The 19,134-nt window shown below is 41.5% G+C and overlaps 1 protein-coding gene and 1 long non-coding RNA gene across 3 annotated transcripts in view; both read right to left on the bottom strand.

The window, feature by feature from the left end:
• LOC144983684 (NLR family CARD domain-containing protein 3-like) overlaps window positions 1-19,134 on the bottom strand; it is a 64,224-nt gene that overhangs the window by 42,508 nt on the left and 2,582 nt on the right. The window contains exons 2-6 of the mRNA XM_078930745.1: window positions 18,672-18,802; window positions 18,473-18,589; window positions 17,861-17,977; window positions 365-443; window positions 6-204 (exon numbers count right to left, since the gene is read on the bottom strand). Of these exons, the coding sequence (XP_078786871.1) occupies window positions 6-204; window positions 365-443; window positions 17,861-17,977; window positions 18,473-18,589; window positions 18,672-18,757 (598 nt within the window). The 5' untranslated portion in view covers window positions 18,758-18,802. The remainder of the gene's footprint in view (window positions 1-5; window positions 205-364; window positions 444-17,860; window positions 17,978-18,472; window positions 18,590-18,671; window positions 18,803-19,134) is intronic.
• Window positions 14,782-17,849, bottom strand: LOC144983696 (uncharacterized). 2 transcript variants are annotated; one of them, XR_013647456.1, is made up of 5 exons: window positions 17,052-17,849; window positions 16,660-16,783; window positions 16,306-16,445; window positions 15,170-16,217; window positions 14,782-15,094 (listed from the first exon to the last, which is right to left on the bottom strand). It is a non-coding gene; the product is annotated as an uncharacterized LOC144983696 (long non-coding RNA). The 2 variants fall into 2 exon arrangements; XR_013647454.1 differs by having other exon boundaries at window positions 14,784-15,094; window positions 16,660-17,848.

Raw genomic sequence — 19,134 nt, 5'->3', positions numbered from 1 at the left:
CTTACTGCTCTGCAGTCCATCAGCCAGCTCCTCCTGCTTCATTTTCCTCAGAAAGTTCACTGTGATCTTCAGCAGTGACTCTCTGCTGCTCCTCTGCTCTTCATCTTCAGCCTCCAGCTCCTCCTCTTCCTCCCTGTGACTCAGAAGCTTCTGGATCTTCTTCAGCTCCTTCTTGACAAAAGTGACAATGTTGTCCTCCAGCAGCTGCAACAGAATTCCAGATGAATGAGCCAATCAGAGTGAAGTCATGGAGCCAAACATCAGCTCCATGTTGGACACTCTGACAATCCACTGGTCTGCAAAGAGCAGCATGGAGACGACTGTGGACAGAATGATGGAAAGTAGTTGTTGTTCATGTACAGACCAGAAAGATGGAGTCCAGCTGTGTTTGATGCTGCTGGACAGACGGACCACTGGGAGTCTCTGAGCTCTGCTGGTCCAGTCTGTGGAGAATCAGCAGCAATCAGCTCCATTCTGTCTGTACTGGTAGGTTGAAACCAAACTAACTAGAGTCATGTCACAGCTAGAATGTTCTAGTTCACAGTTCAGATGGAGAACAGCAAACCAATGGATCATATCAACACCTCTCTGTCCATGTCTACAGAGTCACTGAAGTGTCTAGACTGTCTTGGAGCCAAAGGCTGGATTCATGTCTCTGCTGCCCCCATGTCTGGATTCTGAGCAGTTTTCCTAAAGAGGCAGTCCATCCACAGAGGACTCTGTGACCACAGCCCTCCATGATGCTCTGTCCCACCTAGAGCTAGAGGAGAGCTAACAGGGATGCTCTTTGTGGACTGTAGCTCAGCGTTTAACACCATCCTCCCTAACAAACCAATGGAGACACCTGTGGACTTCTGGTTACTCCAGTCATAGCGAGCTGCCTGAGTCCAGAGAACTCTCTCCCAGGAGAACAGAGGAGCAGAAAAGTGGCTTCAGTACGGTGTTTGAGCTCCGGGGACGGCTTTGAATGCAGAAATGATGTTTCAAGCATTCCTGTGAAACCGTGGAAACAATCATGTCCAGAAAAAAAGGCTGATGTTATTCACACATATGTAGGTGCAGTCAGAATGTACATTACTGCTTTGTCCACACATACATATTGAGAATATTGGATATTTTTAATTCAAATTGGCTCACAAAAACCCACGAGCTACAAACATGTGCATGTGTGCTGAGGGTCCAGCCTCAGCCAGATTCTGCCTTCAGGGGCCCCAAGGTAAACTAGGTCTGAGACTCCTTATCTACACCCTCTACAGCAGGGCTGCTCATTCCTGGTCCTTCAGGACCAGGAATGATCTTCAGGACCTGGGGGGTATTCCAGAAAGCAGGTTATGCTAGCTCATGCTAGCTAAGTTTGAGGCTGAGGAAGTTGATAACCTCAGTTTTCGGTTCCAGAAATGGAGGTATGTTTCAGGGTAGGTCAAGTTGCCATGGCAACTCATGCTCTGAACCTAACCTGGGGGGTATTCCAGGAAGCATGTTTAAACTAGCTTGACTTTAACCCTGAACTCTGTATGAAATCCGCCTGAACTTGCTAACTCGGGATATGTCGGTTCCAAAAGACCGGATATGAGTTAGCGTAATTACGCTCAACTTGGTAACCCTGGGTTACTGCAGGTGCACAGGAGGTACATAAAGACATTCTCAATGGATCGCCGATTTCTGGAGTCACCATGGAAACGCGTGGTGAAAAAAAAAGAGAGCGCTATACTTCAGTGAGACGGAGTCTGAGATTTTAATGACGACGTATGAAGATTACACGTCCAGCAAAAAAGTAATACGGCTGCATCTTTAAAAGAAAGAGTTTCTGCGTGTAGAAAAAGAGCAGACAAAGTAACCGCACGAGTTTCTGATCTTATTTCTATTTTCATTGTGACATATACACATATATATATATATATATATATATATATATATATATATATATATATATATATATATATAAAACGTATCCAATTTTGCTAACTTAAATGAATTACTTCTGTTGGTAACAAAAAATTGAGTTAAATTTATTCAACCTAATTTCTTACGTCTATAAAACTCAATAATTGTTCATACAACTCAAATTTACTTATTTATCACACTAAATGTCATATTACTCCAATTCAATTAATATTTCTTCCACCTTAATTAATTATATTTCTTGAACTCTCAAATGTCTAAGTTTGAGCCGGCAGATATTCTCATATTTATAACAATAAAAAGACGAGGGGGGGGGAATGCACAGAGTGCAAAAATTCGTTAAAGAGTTCACCTTCATTATCATTACAGTGTTATAATTAGTAGGGGTGCTATATAAACTAATTATCCTCTCCTTCACTCTCACTCATGGTGCAGAGACGTAAGCTCAGTAGGGCAAAATAACTCGGCGAAACATGGCAAAACACAGTAAAACAGCTAAACAACTAACCATATTTGGTCAAAAACTCACACTTAAACCCAAATCCGTCCAGACAGGCAAAGGGAATGATATCCCAGAATCCTTTGCGGTGCCGATCTAACCGCAGCACCAAAGTTACGCCTGCTTAATTGAATTAATTTGAATAAAAGTAAAATAACTGGGGGAGGGTCACGTGATGCGTGAGTAGGAGTGAGTAGGAGTGCGTGAGCGGAGCTCCCCGAATTAAAGAACATTTTTTGGACTTAAAGATAACGAATTGTGGCAGAAAAGGTCTTTACAGGAGTGTGATGTCTCTTCGGGAAATTTGGGCCAAGACGCCAGAAAATAAAAGAGTCTTACGCCAGAAACCTCGAAAAAAGCAGACGGAGGCAGAGGAACAGGGCCTGAACAACATGGCGGAGAGCGACATTGAAAGCCTTGTGATGAAGATAAGTGATGGGCTGTATGCTAAACTCAGCGCAAGCATGGATACTAAACTAGACCAGATTGTTAAATCGGTCAGTGCTGTGTGTGAGAACGTGAAAGTCTTGGAGAGAAGAATGGAAAATGCGGAACAAAGAATCTCCGACACAGAGGACTCCGCCACCCAGCTGTTGGCGAGACTCGAGGGCGCCGAAACCCGCCTGAACGAAGCCCTCGCCCGGCTGGAGGATCAGGAAAACAGGTCCCGGCGCAACAACATAAAGATAATTAATCTGCCGGAGCGCACCGAGGGGGATAACCCAAAAGAGTTTTTCGAAACATGGATACCCAAAGTTTTGAATATGAAGGTGAAAAAAGACCGGATTAAAGTGGACAGATGTCACCGAAGCCCGGGCCAACTCCGACCCGACGCGACCAGACCGAGAGCGGTGTACGTCCGCCTCCATCACTATGAGGATAAACAGCTGATCATGCAGAGCGCCCGGAATCGGGGGGAGATCTCGCTCGGTGGGAGCCGAATCCACTTCTTTGAGGATTTTTCACCGGCGCTGGAGAAGAAAAGGCGTGAATTCACGGAGGTGAAAAAAACCCTGCGTTCACTGGGAATTCCCTACAGGATGCTTTTCCCAGCGGTGCTGCGGGTTAACCATAAGGAGAAGGTCCATGTCTTCAAGTCCCCAGCAGAGGCACAGCAGTTCACCATGGCAGTGCAGAAAGACAGCACATAGTGGACTGCAGCATAAACAGCCACGGTATTTTACACCTGACTGTTCTTTTCTTTCTTCTTAATTCTTTTTTTTCATAAATGGGGCAAATACTTATGTTATTATATTATTTTAAGTTAATGGACACGACCCCTTTATATATATACACATTTTATTTTATTTTCATAGACCATATTAAAGTTCATTTTATGATCAAGCAAGCTGATCCATATTGATTTTGTTTTTATATCTGGAAGTGCAGCCAGAGTACGGTATTTCTGTTGGACATAGGTCAAAGTAGTAAGGTTTGGGGAGCTCCGCTTCTTCCTACTAATGTTAACGTGGGTGTTATTGAGGAAGTGGCAGAGAGTTATGTATCACATGAGCCCTACAAAGGAGCTGGAGTTGCAGCAGTTGCAAGATTTTTGTTTCTCTTTCACGTTTTGAGATTTCTTTCTTTTCTTTTTCTTTTCACCTCGTCACCAGCAAACCTAATGTGTATATTTGGTTTTATAATTTGAATGAACAGGGTCATACCTAAGATGAACACACACACAAAAAATGTCAGGAGTAAATTCCATTAAATTCTGCTCGTTCAATGTAAAAGGCATTCATCATCCTATTAAACGCAAAAAGATCTTGAGCTCCCTAAAAAAAGACAAAGTTCAGATAGCTTTCCTGCAGGAAACACTTTTAGTGGACAAGGAACACATGAAGCTGAAGAGGGATGGGGTAGGCCAAGCACATTACTCCTCCTTCTCCTCCAACAGCAGGGGAGTCGCTGTTCTGATACATAAATCTGTTCCCTTTGTACTGGAGACCTGTAAGAAAGATCCAGAGGGCAGATATATATTGCTACATGGAACCATTCAGGATATACATTTAACCATGATGAACATATATGCACCAAGTCCACCACTGTCTTCTTTTTGGACAAAAATTGCATCAGAACTTGCAGAATATAAATGCGGTCTGACACTGTTGGGGGGAGATTTTAACTGCGTTTTAGACAATAATCTAGACAGATCACCAATACCCACTGATGGGCGATGCAACTTGGGGGCCACACTGGCCAAAATGTTGGAAGAGCTTAATTTGGTGGATGCATGGAGGTCCATTAATCCTTCTTCCAAAGATTTCACATTCTATTCCAATCCACACAATTCATATTCTGGGATTGATCTTTTCTTCTTACCACCTGAGTCTTTGGGACACGTAAATACATGTGAAATAGGTTCTATTTACTTAAGCGACCACGCCCCAGTCTATTTAGACTTGAATATAAAAGAAACCACACCCACAACAACGAGGTGGCGTTTTCCATCACATATTATTATTGACAAAGACTACAAGTAAAGGATGGAAGAAGAGTTAAAATTATATTTTGATGAAAACGATAATAGTGACACAAATCCTGAATTTTTATGGGAGGCAGCAAAGGCTTATATCCGTGGATCCACCATTTCATATATAGCAAATAGAAAGAAAAAATTGCTGCTGGAACAAAATCAACTGGAAAAAGACTTAAAGGCAGCAGAGATGGCACACAAATCTAACCCTACAAAAAATAATTTGATTAAAGCACAAGCAGTTAGAGCAGCTCTGAACTCTGTCCTCAATGAGAAAGCCTCTAGATCATTGTTTTCTCAAAAACAGCGTTTATATGAATATGGCAACAAACCTAGTATATATTTAGCACGCATACTTAATCAGAAAGACACTCAAAACACCATAGGGGCAATCAGAGACTCTAAAGGAACAAGACACTATGACAGACACAGTATTAGCTCTGTTTTTGTCTCCTTTTACAAGTCCCTGTACAAATCAGAGAACGTAAGCACTAAGGAAGACATGGATAGATACTTTTCACAAATTAAACTGCCAACATTATCAGAAGAGCAACAGTAGATCCTAGGAAGACCTATTGAAGAAAAAGAAACTTTTAAGGCCATCTCACTGATGCACATTGGAAAATCTCCTGGTCCAGATGGATTCCCTGTGGAATGGTTCAAAGCTTTTAAGGACAGGATTGTTCCCTATCTGCTCAGAACATATAATTACAGCTTCAACACAGCCCATCGCTTGCCAGAAACAATGACACAGGCAAATATCTGTCTGATCTTAAAGAAGGGAAAAGATGCTGAAAACCCAGCCTCTTATAGACCAATCTCCCTTATCAATGTAGATGTCAAAATTTTAGCAAAAATATTAAGCTTAAGACTTGAATCCTTTATAACTCTCTTAATCAAACCTGATCAAACAGGGTTTATAAAAGGAAGAAATTCATTTCATAATATCCGCAGACTTCTGAACATTATACAGCAAGCTCAAGATAAAAAAATGAAGGGCTTACTTGTGTCTTTGGACTCTCTGAAAGCATTCGACAGAGTTGAATGGTCATATCTCTTTCAGAGCATCCTTCTTTCTCTTTCGGCTTTTCCCATCAGGGGTCGCCACAGCGAATCATCCTTTTCCACCTCACTCTATCATGAACATCTTCTACCCTAACATTAGCCAACTTCATGTCCTCTGTTAAGACATCCATATATCTCCTCTTTGGCCGTCCTCTTGCCCTCCTGCCAGGCAGCTCCATCTCCAACATCCTTCTACCAATATATCCACTATCCCTCCTCTGAACATGTCCAAACCATCTCAGTCTGGCTTCTCTGACTTTGTCGCTAACACAGGCAACATGAGCCGTCCCTCTGATGTACTCGTTCCTTATCCTGTCTAACCTGGTCACTCCTAAGGAGAACCTCAACATCTTCATCTCCGCTACCTCCATCTCAGCCTCTTGTCTCTGTCTCACTGCTACCGTCTCTAACCCATAGAGCAGAGCTGGTCTCACCACTGTCTTGTACACCTTTCCTTTGAGTCTTGCTGACACTCTTCTGTCACACAACACTCCTGACACTTTCCTCCACCCGCTCCAACCTGCCTGCACTCGCCTCTTCACCTCTTTTCCACACTCCCCATCACACTGAACTGTTGACCCCAAGTACTTAAACTCCTGCACCTTCTTCACCTCAGCCCCCTGTAACCTAACGCTTCTACTTTGATCCCTCTCGTTCAGACACATGTATTCTGTCTTACTACGACTGACCTTCATGCCTCTTCTTTCCAGAGCAAACCTCCACCTCTCTAGCTGTTCCTCCACCTGCTCTCTACTCTCACTGCAAATTACAATGTCATCCGCAAACATCATTGTCCAGGGAGATTCCTGTCTTACCTCGTCTGTCAGCCTGTCCATCAGCATAGCAAACAAAAAAGGACTCAAAGCTGATCCTTGGTGTAGTCCCACCTCCACCTTGAACTCCTCTGTCTGACCTACAGCACATCTCACCACCGTCATACTTCTCTCATACATGTCCTGAACTACTCTGACATACTTCTCTGCCACTCCAGACGACCTCATACAGTACCACAGCTCCTCCCTCGGCACCCTGTCATACGCCTTCTCTAAATCTACGAACACACAATGCAGCTCCTTCTGACCTTCTCTGTACTTTTCCATCAACATTCTCAAAGCAAAAATGGCATCAGTGGTGCTCTTACGGGGCATGAAACCATACTGCTGCTCACAGATCTCCACCTTCTTCCTAAGCCTGGCTTCCACTACTCTTTCCCACAGCTTCATTGTGTGGCTCATCAACTTTATTCCTCTATAGTTGCTGCAGTTCTGCGTGTCACCCTTGTTCTTAAAGATCGGAACCAGAACGCTTCTCCTCCATTCCTCAGGCATCTTCTCACTCTCTAAAATCCTATTGAACAACCTTGTTAGAAATTCCACTGCTGTCTCTCCTAGGCACTTCCATACCTCCACAGGTACGTCATCAGGACCAACGGCCTTTCCGCTCTTCATCCTTTTCAGAGCCTTCCTAACCTCCTCCTTTCCAATCTCTGCTACTTCCTGCTCCACAACAACCACATCTTCCTCCCTTCTTTCCCTGTCATTTTCCACGTTCATCAGCTCCTCAAAATACTCCTTCCATCTTTTCTGTACACTCTCCTGGGTTGTTAGCACCTTTCCATCTCTGTCCTTAATCACCCTTATCTGTTGCACGTCCTTCCCATCTCTGTCTCTCTGTCTGGCTAGCCTGTACAAGTCCTTCTCTCCTTCCTTTGTGTCTAACCTGTCATATAGCTCATCGTAAGCCTTCTGTTTGGCCTTTGCCACCTCTCTCTTCACTCTACGCTGCGCTTCCTTGTACTCCTGTCTACCTTCCTCAGTCCTTTCTACATCCCACTTCCTTTTAGCCAACCTCTTCCTCTGGACGCATTCCTGTACTTCCTCATTCCACCACCAAGTCTCTTTACCGTCTTTCCTCTTTCCAGATGACACACCTAGCACCTTCCTACCTGTTTCCCTGATAATCTCTGCTGTAGTTTCCCAGTCATCTGGAAGCTCATCCTGACCACCCAGGACCTGTCTCAACTTCTGCCTAAATTCCTCACAAGTTTCTTCATTCTGTAGCTTCCACCACTTGGTCTTCTTTTCTGTTTTCCCTCTCTTCTTCTTCCTGACCTCCAGAGTCATCTTACACACCACCATGCGGTGCTGTCTGGCTACACTCTCTCCTACCACCACTTTGCAGTCAATAACCTCTCTCAAATGACCTCGTCTACATAGGATGTAGTCCACCTGGGTACTCCTACCTCCACTTCTGTATGTCACTCTATGTTCCTCTCTCTTCTGGAAGTAAGTGTTGACTACAGCCATTTCCATCCTCTTCGCAAAGTCCACCACCATCTGTCCCTCCAGATTCCTTTCCTTCACACCAAACCTGCCCATCACCTCCTCATCACCTCTATTGCCCTCACCAACATGCCCATTAAAGTCTGCTCCAATAACAACTCTCTCTCCTCTGGGGAAACTCTCTATGACCTCATCCAACTCACTCCAGAATCTCTCCTTCACTTCTAACTCACAGCCAACCTGTGGCGCATACCCACTGACTACATTCACCATCACCCCTTCGATTTCTAACTTTAAGCTCATCATCCTGTCTGAGACTCTTTTCACCTCTAGAACACTGTTTACAAACTCCCCCTTCAGAATCACACCTACCCCATTTCTCTTCCTATCAACACCATGATAGAACAGTTTGTATCCTCCTCCAATACTACGTGCCTTGCTGCCCTTCCACCTTGTCTCCTGCACACACAGTACATCTACCTTCCTTCTCTCCATCATGTCTGCCAGCTCTCTGCCTTTCCCTGTCATTGTGCCAACGTTAAGAGTCCCTATTCTCAAACCTATGTTCCTGCCTTTTCCCTTCTCTCTCTGGCCACGTGCCCTTCTGCCTCCCCTCTTTCTTCGACCAACAGTAGTCAAATTTCCACCGACACCCTGTAGGTTAACAGCATCGGTGGCGGTCGTTGTTAACCCGGGCCTCGACCGATCCGGTATGTCTAAAGTGTTGTGGATGATTCGCATGGTTATTTTGGCAATTTTTACGCCGGATGCCCTTCCTGACGCAACCCTCTCTATTTATCCGGGCTTGGGACCGGCACAGAGGCAACTGGCTTGCAACCCCTGTGGCTAGATTCTCTTTCAGAGCATATCCATGCTCTTTCAGAGCATGGATATGTTTAAATTGGGCGCCAACTTTGTCGACTGGGTGAAGCTGTTGTATTCTTCACCTAAAGCAGCTGTTATTACCAATTCTCATTGTTCTAACTACTTCTCCTTAGAACGTGGAACACGGCCGGGATGTCCCCTGAGCCCCCTCTTGTTTGCGCTGGCTATCGAACCCTTTGCAGAGCTCATCAGAACTTCTTTGAGTATAAAGGAATTCCTCATCGATGGTACAGAACATAAAATCTCATTATATGCCGATGATGTCTTACTGTATCTAGTCGAAACAGACAGCACCATCCCACACTTACTCAACCTCTTGAAACAATTTGGCCATATCTCAGGTTTTAAAGTAAACTTATCGAAGTCAGAAGCTATGCCTATTGGCACAATGACTGGATCTGCTCCCCCAAAGGGGTTTCCCTTCCAATGGTCCCCGAAAATAATAACATATCTCGGAATACAAGTGAGCCCCTCTCTTAATAAATTGCTCAAATTGAATCTAAAACCAACAATTAAACGTATTAGGGAGGACTTAGAACGGTGGAAAAGCCTACCCGTTTCCTGGCTTGGAAGAATAAGTGTGCTGAAAATGAATATTCTCCCTAGACTCATGTATCCATTACAGATGCTGCCAAACTCAATTCCAAATAGCTGGTTCTCGGTTTTGGATAAAATATTTATGCATTATCTTTGGCAGGGGAAGAAAGTAAGAATGAAACTAACCAAATTACAGAGAAGTAAAGATCAAGCGGGTCTAGCTGTCCCAAATATCCGTTTCTACTACTGGGCTGCGCAAATGCGATATATACATGAATGGGTGAACCCAACTGTCTCAAATTCATGGATTGATATGGAATCTAGCAATTGTGGAATTGTAACATTAAAGTATTGTCCCTTTATATGTTACAATAAGGTTAAATTAGAAGTACAAAACAACTTTATTGTCTCCAACACTTTGAATACATGGTACAAAATGTTACTTTTCTTTAAACTAAAAAAACACTTTTCTGTATTAGCCCCCACATTTAGGAACCCAGATTTCATCCCATCATGTCAAGACATTGGCTTCAAACTCTGGCATGAAAAGGGCTTAGACCAGCTTGCCAAACTCTATGGTGGGATTGCATTGGAATCCTTCGAAGCCTTAAAGAATAAATAGTCTCTGCCCCAGTCCCACTTCTTTCGGTACTTGCAGATCAGTCATTACATACCCAAACCAAAACATCCCCCCCAACTAACATTTTTAGAACGCATTCTTACACAACCCCAACCTATACAAGATTTATCTCCCACATTTACAGAAACTTTTCTTCGAACATTACACATTCTACAGATTACCTCAAAAGACAGTGGCAGACTGACTTAGGAGAAGAAATAAGTGACAATGAGTGGACCCATCTGATAGAGAACACGCTAAAACTCCTAACTTGAACTCACATAGAGAAACACAATTTAAAATATTACACAGACTCCATTTTACACCATTGTTTAGGAGCAAGCTGGGCTTAGACTCTCCCTACTGCTGCAAGTGTAACAGTGAGTTCTTGGCACTAAAGTGAATGGCACTAGGTACAAACACAATGCCAAGCTGGTTGAAATTCTACTGTTTGTTGCAAGAAAAAACAATCTGAAATTCTGTATTTCCAAGGACGTTCTGACCATGGAGGACTGGTACACAGAGGTACTGAGGATTCTTCCTCTGGAAAGATTAACGCATACCCTTCATGACAACATTGAGGAGTTCAACAAAGTCTGGCAACCAGTTCTGGATAAGACTAATCTCTCTTTGGATTGAACTCTGTTCTGGAGAAATGTGAAAAAAATAAAAAAAAATAAAACCTGTAATAGTCTTTTGCTGCTGGTGATGAATGTTGGTTGGTGATTTGTTCTTTTTATTTATTTACTTGTTTTTATTATTTTATTTTTTTAAACTGCTGCCTATTTATGTTAGGTTGTGATGTTAAAAAAAGGGTTTGTAAACATCTTGATGTTCCATTTTTCATGTTTGACTGTTTTTCACTACCCAAATAAAAAGAAAAAAAAAAGAAAAAAAGTAAAATAACTGTCTGAAAACTACGTGTAATTTTTAAACCGGCTTACAAAAAAATGATTTATTTTAGCTGAAACAAAAAATTAAGTGAGATCAAAGTAGAAAAATTACTTTTCCAACATCCATATGTGATCTTATCACCCTCTCACTGTGGAAAAAGTATTATCTGAGCTTCTTCATCCACTAAATCATCTTCAAATGGACACGCCATGCTGCTTCACCTCTCTGAAAACAAACTAACCTTCAACTAAACCTGCTCCCGACCAGGTTATGTTCAGAGCATGAGTTGCTATGGCAACTTGACATACCCTGAAACATACATCCATTTCTGGAACTGAAAGCTGAGGTTATCAACTTCCTTAGCCTCAAACTTACCGTGAGAGCTAGCATAACCTGCTTTCTGGAATACCCCCCTGGTCTGGAGCAGGTTTAGTTGAAGGTTAGTTTGTTTTCAGAGAGGTGAAGCAGCATGGCGTGTCCATTTGAAGATGATTTAGTGGATGAAGAAGCTCAGATAATACTTTTTCCACTGTGAGAGGGTGATAAGACCACATATGGATGTTGGAAAGAGAAACTTTATAATTTGATCTAATTAAATATTTGCTTCATTTTAGATAAATCAATTCTTTTTAGTAAAGTCACCTTAAAAATAACACGTAGTTTTCAGACAGTTATTTTACTTTCATTTAATTAATTCAATTAAGTATGTATAACTTTGGTGCTGCTGTTAGATTGGCACCGCAAAGGATTGTGGGATACCATTTCATTTGCCTGTCTGGACGGATTTTGGTTTAAGTGTGGCTTTTTGACCAAATGTGTTTAGTTGTTTAGCTGTTTTACTGTGTTTTTGTCCAGTTATTTTGTCCTACTATGCTTACGTCTCTGCACCATGAGTGAGAGTGAAGGAGGTGATGATGAGTTTATATAGCACCCCTACCACCAATTTCTGTAATGGTAATGAATGAATTTTAATGAATTTAATGAATTTCTGTGCAATGTGCATTTTTTTCCTGTCCTTCTTATTGTTATAAAAATGAGCATATCTGCTGGCTCAAACTTAGACATATGAGAGATCAAGAAATATAATTAATTAAGATGGAAAAAATATTAATTGAATTGGAGTAATATGACATTTAGTTAGATAAATACATAAATTTGAGTTGTATAAACATTATTATGATTAAATTTAACACAATTATTTGTTACCAATAGAAGTAATTCATTTAATTTGGCAAAATTAGATAAGTTTTATACAAAAATATACAATATATATATATATATATATAAACTGAAGGAATTTATTTTTTGTGGTTCTCATTTCTCCTAGGCTTTTATCTTATCTTTATTTCATTGAAGGTTTCCTTCAGGTTTACTGTGTGTGGTTCCTTTGAAATTTCAAAGGGGCTTCCTGAACATTGCATATGTAAAGAGGTTGTGATGCTGGAGCTGCAAACTCAACCCCCTGCAGGAGAAAACAGTCTTTGATCTTCTGAGGCCATTTGGTTGTAGGTCTGACTTGGATCATAAATCAATCATCTCTGAGACTGATTTCCATCCCTGGGAATCGCCACAGGCATCTGCTCACGTGTGAAGAACAAAGCTCTAGGATCGACTTCCTGCGGTGACAGTTCCTGCCACCCATGGGGATTCTGTACCGTGTCTATCTGTGAGGTTCCCCCCAGAGACCAGATGCTGTGATTCTAAGGATGGGCTGAAGGAAGTAGGCGGGCTCCTCTGTCAGCCAATCTCTAGCGACCAGAGGCGGAGATTCGGCGGCCATCTTGCTCCCGGGGGAGGATGTTCTGACCACATGCTTAAAAGTCTGAACTCAAGGAACTTTTCTGTGTCTCCAGACAAGCTGCATGTGAATTCGGAATGTAACCTCTTGCGTATTGCAGGCCTTGATTTTGGACACCCAGATCGATCTGTTTTATTTTGTTTTACTCTGTTTTTAGAAATATTAGAGATTAGAAATCTCATTAGAAATATTAGGGAATAAATTTGTTAAACTTAATGCGGTCGAATCCCGTGGTTTTCTCTTTCTCGGCTTTATTGAACATGCAACAAGGAAAGTAATCTCAAAGCGACAGATTATATTTTCCAACAATATATATATATATATATGCATCACAAGGAAAATGGAAATAAGATCAGAAACTCGTGAGTTTACTTTGTCTGTTCTTCTACTACAAGCAGAAACTCTTTCTCAACTGTAAACCTACACAGAATGAGCAATACTATTATATATATATATATATATATATACTATACAGATCAACCCCATCCTGAAATCGCTGTACTAGCTTCCTGTTTTATCCCAGATTGAATGCAAACTTCTAAACATCACCTAGAAATGCATGGCCAGTTGGGCACCACCATACTGTGGCCAATGGGGCGTGGTGCAGTATATAAGGAGAACAGGTGTGTGTGTGGGATGTAACACTTGGCCGTTTCCGGTTTTGTTGTGTGTCGTGGGGTTGCTGTTTATGGTATGTGTTTGTTTTCACATTCGTATATAGTGTGCTTAATGTTTCACGTATATACGTATGTGTGTACGTCACATTATTGTATCATTTTCTTCTGGTTGCATTGCCGCTGCTTTGGTCTGGCATTATAAAAATAAAAGGCCTTAAACCTTTCTTCATTGTCTTCACTCTCGTTTCTGCCGTCGTGGCGAGGTACGGGTCCAATCCCTCCAACTCCTCAATCTCCAAAAAGAAACCCGTACCCTGCTACCCACTAAAGCTTTGGAACTCCCTTCCTGTTCATATCAGAAAATCACAGACCCTGGACTCTTTTATAGCTCTTTTACAGACATCTCTATTTAAAAAGCCCATGATTGCTGATGGGTTTTGTTTTGTGCTTTTTAAGTGTTCCTTTTATAGTTTTTGTAGTTTTAAGTTAACTTTTGTATTATAACGTACATATTTTAATTGAGTTTTTTTCACATCTAGTTGTAGCACTTTGAGGTTACATTTAATGAAAGGTGCATTATAAATAAAATGTATTATTATTATTAGCATTATTAGTATTATTATTATTATTGTTAAGTTTACAGTGGAGACTGCAGTGGGGGGGGGGGGGGGGGGGGGCTGATTCCCTCTGGGATGAGGTGGTTTATAGCAGGGGTCTTCAACTCAAAGAGATCAAACTTAAAGAGGTCCAGTTAGAAAAAGGTCTTGAAGTTAAGAAAAAACTGATGTCTAAATATTCAGTGTAAATATTTTTAGTAGCTGAGGATTGGTGGCACATCTGCATGTCATTAATATGTAACTCTGACTTCAAATGAATTTTTGGACAATTGAAAACTTTTGGACAGTTTTTAATAGTGATGGGACGATGATACCTCAAGGAGTGTATTGACATACTAAACAAACTGTGTCGGCACTGTATTGATACTGTGTTGGTCACCCAATAGTGACCCCTGCAGTAGTTGTAAAATCATCGCAAGTTAAGAAATTCCTTGTTCGTGTAAATGCTAAAACTGAGTTGGTATGTAAAATATAGCAAATTAGAGTAAAAATTCAGAGTTACAATTTTTTAAATTATGTCCACATTTTTCAACTTAACTGTTAAATCATATGAAATAAAAGACAGAAAAGTGATTGGTTGATGTATTTTTATTGAGAAACAAAAGTTTTTGGAGTGTCTTTGCTCCAAGGCGATTTCTTCTCTTACACACCCGCTCCCCAGCCTTGGAAAGTACTCTTTCGCACGGTACAGACGATTATGGTGAGCAGAGAGTTTTAAGTGCGAGTTGATGAAGTTGTGGGTATATTTCCTGGTTCCGTTTCCAATATTGCAAAGGATCTTGGTTTCTGGGTGTGTTTGTTTCTGCCAGGTAGCGTTGGACTTCAATAATGGAGTCAGCTGTTGCGTTCCTCGTCTTCTGGGTCTCTGCAACCTCCATATCTAAAGTTTCCAGAGATTGTACCCTAAAAAGATAGTTAATCATTACTTTATTATCACATGATCATATCAAAAAGTGCCCCAGAAATATATTTTCATACCTGAACTGGGTTCTGACCCATGTGAAGAGCTAGGCTTTTCTTCTCTTGGCTCCTCATTTCTTCTGCACATTCTGACTGCAGTATCTTCACTGCTTCACTTGCCTTTTGCTGGCTAACAAATCCATTCTTTTTAACTCTGCGATCTAACAGAGTTGCCAGAGTCATCACACAGAGATTCCATGGTGCAAATAGCGTCAGTTAGCCGCTTCCTCAGGTTTTCAGCCAGTTGCTGAGCAGCTGTTTTTGTCACTGTTGTGGCCTGATGTTGAAGCTCAATGTGGAGCATTCTCATCATGGGAATGACCTTCGACCCAGAGACCTTTTTTCCTCAGACAGTTCTCTTGTAGCTTGGTCAAAAGGAGCAAGGACCCTGAGCATCTCTTCAATGATCTGACATTCTTCTGGAGTCAGTGGAGTGACATCAGGTTTTAATGAGGCCAGTGACACCCAGACTGCCTTCTTCTGCTCAGTCATTCTTTCAAACATTTGGTAGGTACTGTTCCATCGTGTTGGCACCTCGTTTATTAATTTATGGCCCGGTGCTCCCAGCTGTTGCTGTATTTGAGTGAGCTTCTCTTTAGCAGTCACGCTCAATTGAAAGTAAGTCACGATGTGCCGTGTTTTGTTGCGTATTTCAGTTATTGTTGGGATTTGATCACATGATTTTCTCACAATTAAATTCAGGGAATGGGCTATACAAATGGTGTGCCGTATTTGCAGCATTCGAGCACGTGCAGCCATGTTTGCTGCTGCATCAGTGACAAGACACCTGACCTTTCCTGCTATGTCCCACTCCTCCATGAGGCTCCTTTTAACCGTGGCGAGGTTTTCTGCTGTGTGTTTTTGAGGAAAATGCTGCACTGCCAAGACTGATGAATGGAGTTCATGGCTTTCTTTGTCCACATAGTGGCCAGTAACGGCTAGATATGCCTCCATATTCATAGACGTCCACATATCAGCTGTTAAAGTAACAGCAACGGCACTCTGGAGGTCCTTTGGTTTTCTCCTTTTCCTCCTCATATCTCTGGCTCACCAAGTCCTTGATGGTCTGAAAATAACCATACAAATACTGTTACACCAATAAAATATAGTTATGTAGTTAGTACAAACATATAATAAAAATTTCTTAAACAAACCTTTCTGCTTGGTAGAGCATACGAGGGTAAAATAAGCTTCAGGAGCTCCCTGAATCCGTCATTTACAACAAAACTGAGTGGCTGACAGTCTTTGATGATCATATTGACCACTGCCTCATCCACTGCTTGCTTGTTAGGAACTGCAAGCCAAAAAGAAACTATTTCGTCAAAAGCTTAATAAAAGGACTGTAATTTTTACAAACAATATCAAATAGACATAAGATGACGTGGTGGAGTAGTGGTTAGCACTGTCGCCTCACAGTAAGAGGGTTGGAGGTTCAATACCAGGCCTTGAGCCTGTCTGTTTGCATGCATGTTTTTTTAGCACAATTTTTAGAGAGAATTTCAACATACCTGGGGTACTCTCACGAGTATCTGCCAATTCTTCATTGCCATGCCGAGCTCTATAATGCCTCAGCATTAATGAAGTGCTCTTATTGATATAAGATAGCTCTGTGGAGCACAGCCGACAATCCACCTACAAAAACATAAAAAGTTAATTTATCTGAAAACAATTCAAACCTCTTACCAGAACATTGCATTCACTTGTTAAAAAAATAGACACCCTATCTCAGGATTACGAGATGAGATCAGGATCTCATAATTACATGATAACATGAATAAAGCAACTGTGAGGCTCTTTAACTGACTATCATATGTATCACAGGTCATTCACTTGATAAACTGATAAAGTGAGTGCAATGCGCCACCGTAAAAAATAGTATATAAAGGAGAAAAAGATTTACCTTGTTTGGCGTCACGAGATCAAAATTATTCCACCGGGGAACACTTCCTAGGACGATCCATGATGAAGCAAAACTCCATCCGACAAACCCACGACATGTTGATACAGTTTGTTTCCTGATAAACACACTTTGGCGCAGCACATCCAAACGAAACAGTTCCTGTATCGGTCACGTGATTCTCTCTTAAAGCAATACACGCACCGATACGAGGTTTCCCTCTTGAGCTCTCGGCACAGTGCTGATGCACCAGTGTCGCTCGTCCCATCACTAGTTTTTAATGACACTTTACATAGAACACATGAAACTGTGCCCCCCCCCCATATTCATTCTATTTTTATTCTTATACTGAAAAATATTTTGTTGTGGAAATCAGACAATGTTGACTGTTCCCTTTCTATATTTGCACAAATTGCACAATGAATTTGGGTTAAAGCAACTCATATATGAGATACACTTGCGGTGCCTAACATTGTGATCATTCAGTAAAATTAATTTTACAATTTTATTACAATAAAAGACTTATCAAAATTAAGGTGCATTTTGTTCTGTGTTACAGTACAATATTGGGATAATTATCATATCACCAGACTAATACAGTCAGCAGTCAACATGTTTTCTTCTCCAACATCTCTGATGTCTCTCAGAGACTCTCAGAAGACTCAACTGAAAAGATCTCATCACACACATGATGCTCCAAGTGAGTCTGATCAGAGAGATCCAGAACTGAACCAGACCTCAAGTCCTTCATCTGAAAACTACAGATCATCTGAACTAGAATCCAGAATCCTTTAACTCTGACAAACACTTACTGTTCCAGTCCTGGATGGATGTATTTGAAGTTAGGATTATGATACTTTGACGCGTCACTCCTGAAGGAAACACTGCTGGATCCAGATCCAGTACCAGGTCCAGGTCTCTGTTGAATCCTGATGGAAAAACAATTGTTTTATTAGAAACTCATCTCTTCTGGTCATCAGAGTCTCTTCATGTTGAACTATTGATCTCAGATCATGAACAGACTGATCTGTAGTGCGATCTGTAGTACGCCCCCTTCTGACAACTGTGTGACACTGCATGTGTGGAGTAATATTCCTGCCACTACCTTGCACACAAAACTTTTTAAGTTTCAAATGAAATTATTAGATATTTGCTTTTCAATTATTTTTCATTATGCTCTCAATTTTTTTCTTTGCTTTAAATTTTTTTTTTTGCTTTCATAAACTTTTTTTTGCGTTTGCAAAACACGTTTTTGCATGCGTTGCATGTCATCTCACTATTTTCCTATCTTTGATTTTGCTGACAGTTTCAGTTCATTATGCAGGTATTGTAACTGGAATCATTTGTGGTGTTGGAAAAAAATCTATTCAGTGATGTATCACGATAGTTCATTTGGCAAATACAGCCTCTGAAAAAACACTTACTGTTCCAATCCTGAACGGATGGCTTTGAAGTCTGGATTCAAAGCCATTGATCTGTCACTGATAAAGGACACATAGCTGGATCCAGATCCAGATCCAAGTCCAGGTCCAGGTTGGTTTCTGTGAAGAATGCAGGTTGCTGGTGTGAGTCCTGAGCTCTGACATGGAGAAGATCATGGACAGTTGGAGATATTCATCTCACCTCTGAGCTGTGCTCTGGTTGTCATGGTTACCAGCTCTGCTTTTAGAGGGAGGGGCTCCCTCATGTGGCTCCTCCCACTGATCCATGCTGCTGGATTCACTGGATCCACATCAGCTCACACACACCTTCACCTGCAGAGGAAACCCTCATCATCATCATCATCAGCAGCAGCAGCAGCAGCAGCACATCAGGATCAAGTTTCTGCTTTGGAGCTTCATCTTCAATCCTCAACATCTTCATCAAACCTTTGTTTGCTGCAGCAGAAAAGTCTTTCTCCTTTCTGTCAGATGAAGATTCAAATGTTCTGAGAAGTTTTGTCTGCAGCAGGATCAGGACTCTGATCCCTGCAGGACTCTGTGGATCGGAATTAACCTCTCTTTTCTGCTGTTTTTCTGGACTAAAACTAAACATCTGGATGAACTCAGTTTCTTCACTGACATTTGTCCTGTTTTCCTTCATGTCC

This window comes from Oryzias latipes, chromosome 2 (genome assembly GCF_053564925.1).
Source record: "Oryzias latipes strain Hd-rR chromosome 2, Olatipes_Hd-rR_3.1".
In the NCBI taxonomy this organism is placed as follows: domain Eukaryota; kingdom Metazoa; phylum Chordata; class Actinopteri; order Beloniformes; family Adrianichthyidae; genus Oryzias; species Oryzias latipes.
Note: the sequence above shows the minus strand (reverse complement) of the source record. Positions and strands in the feature narration are given on the sequence as shown.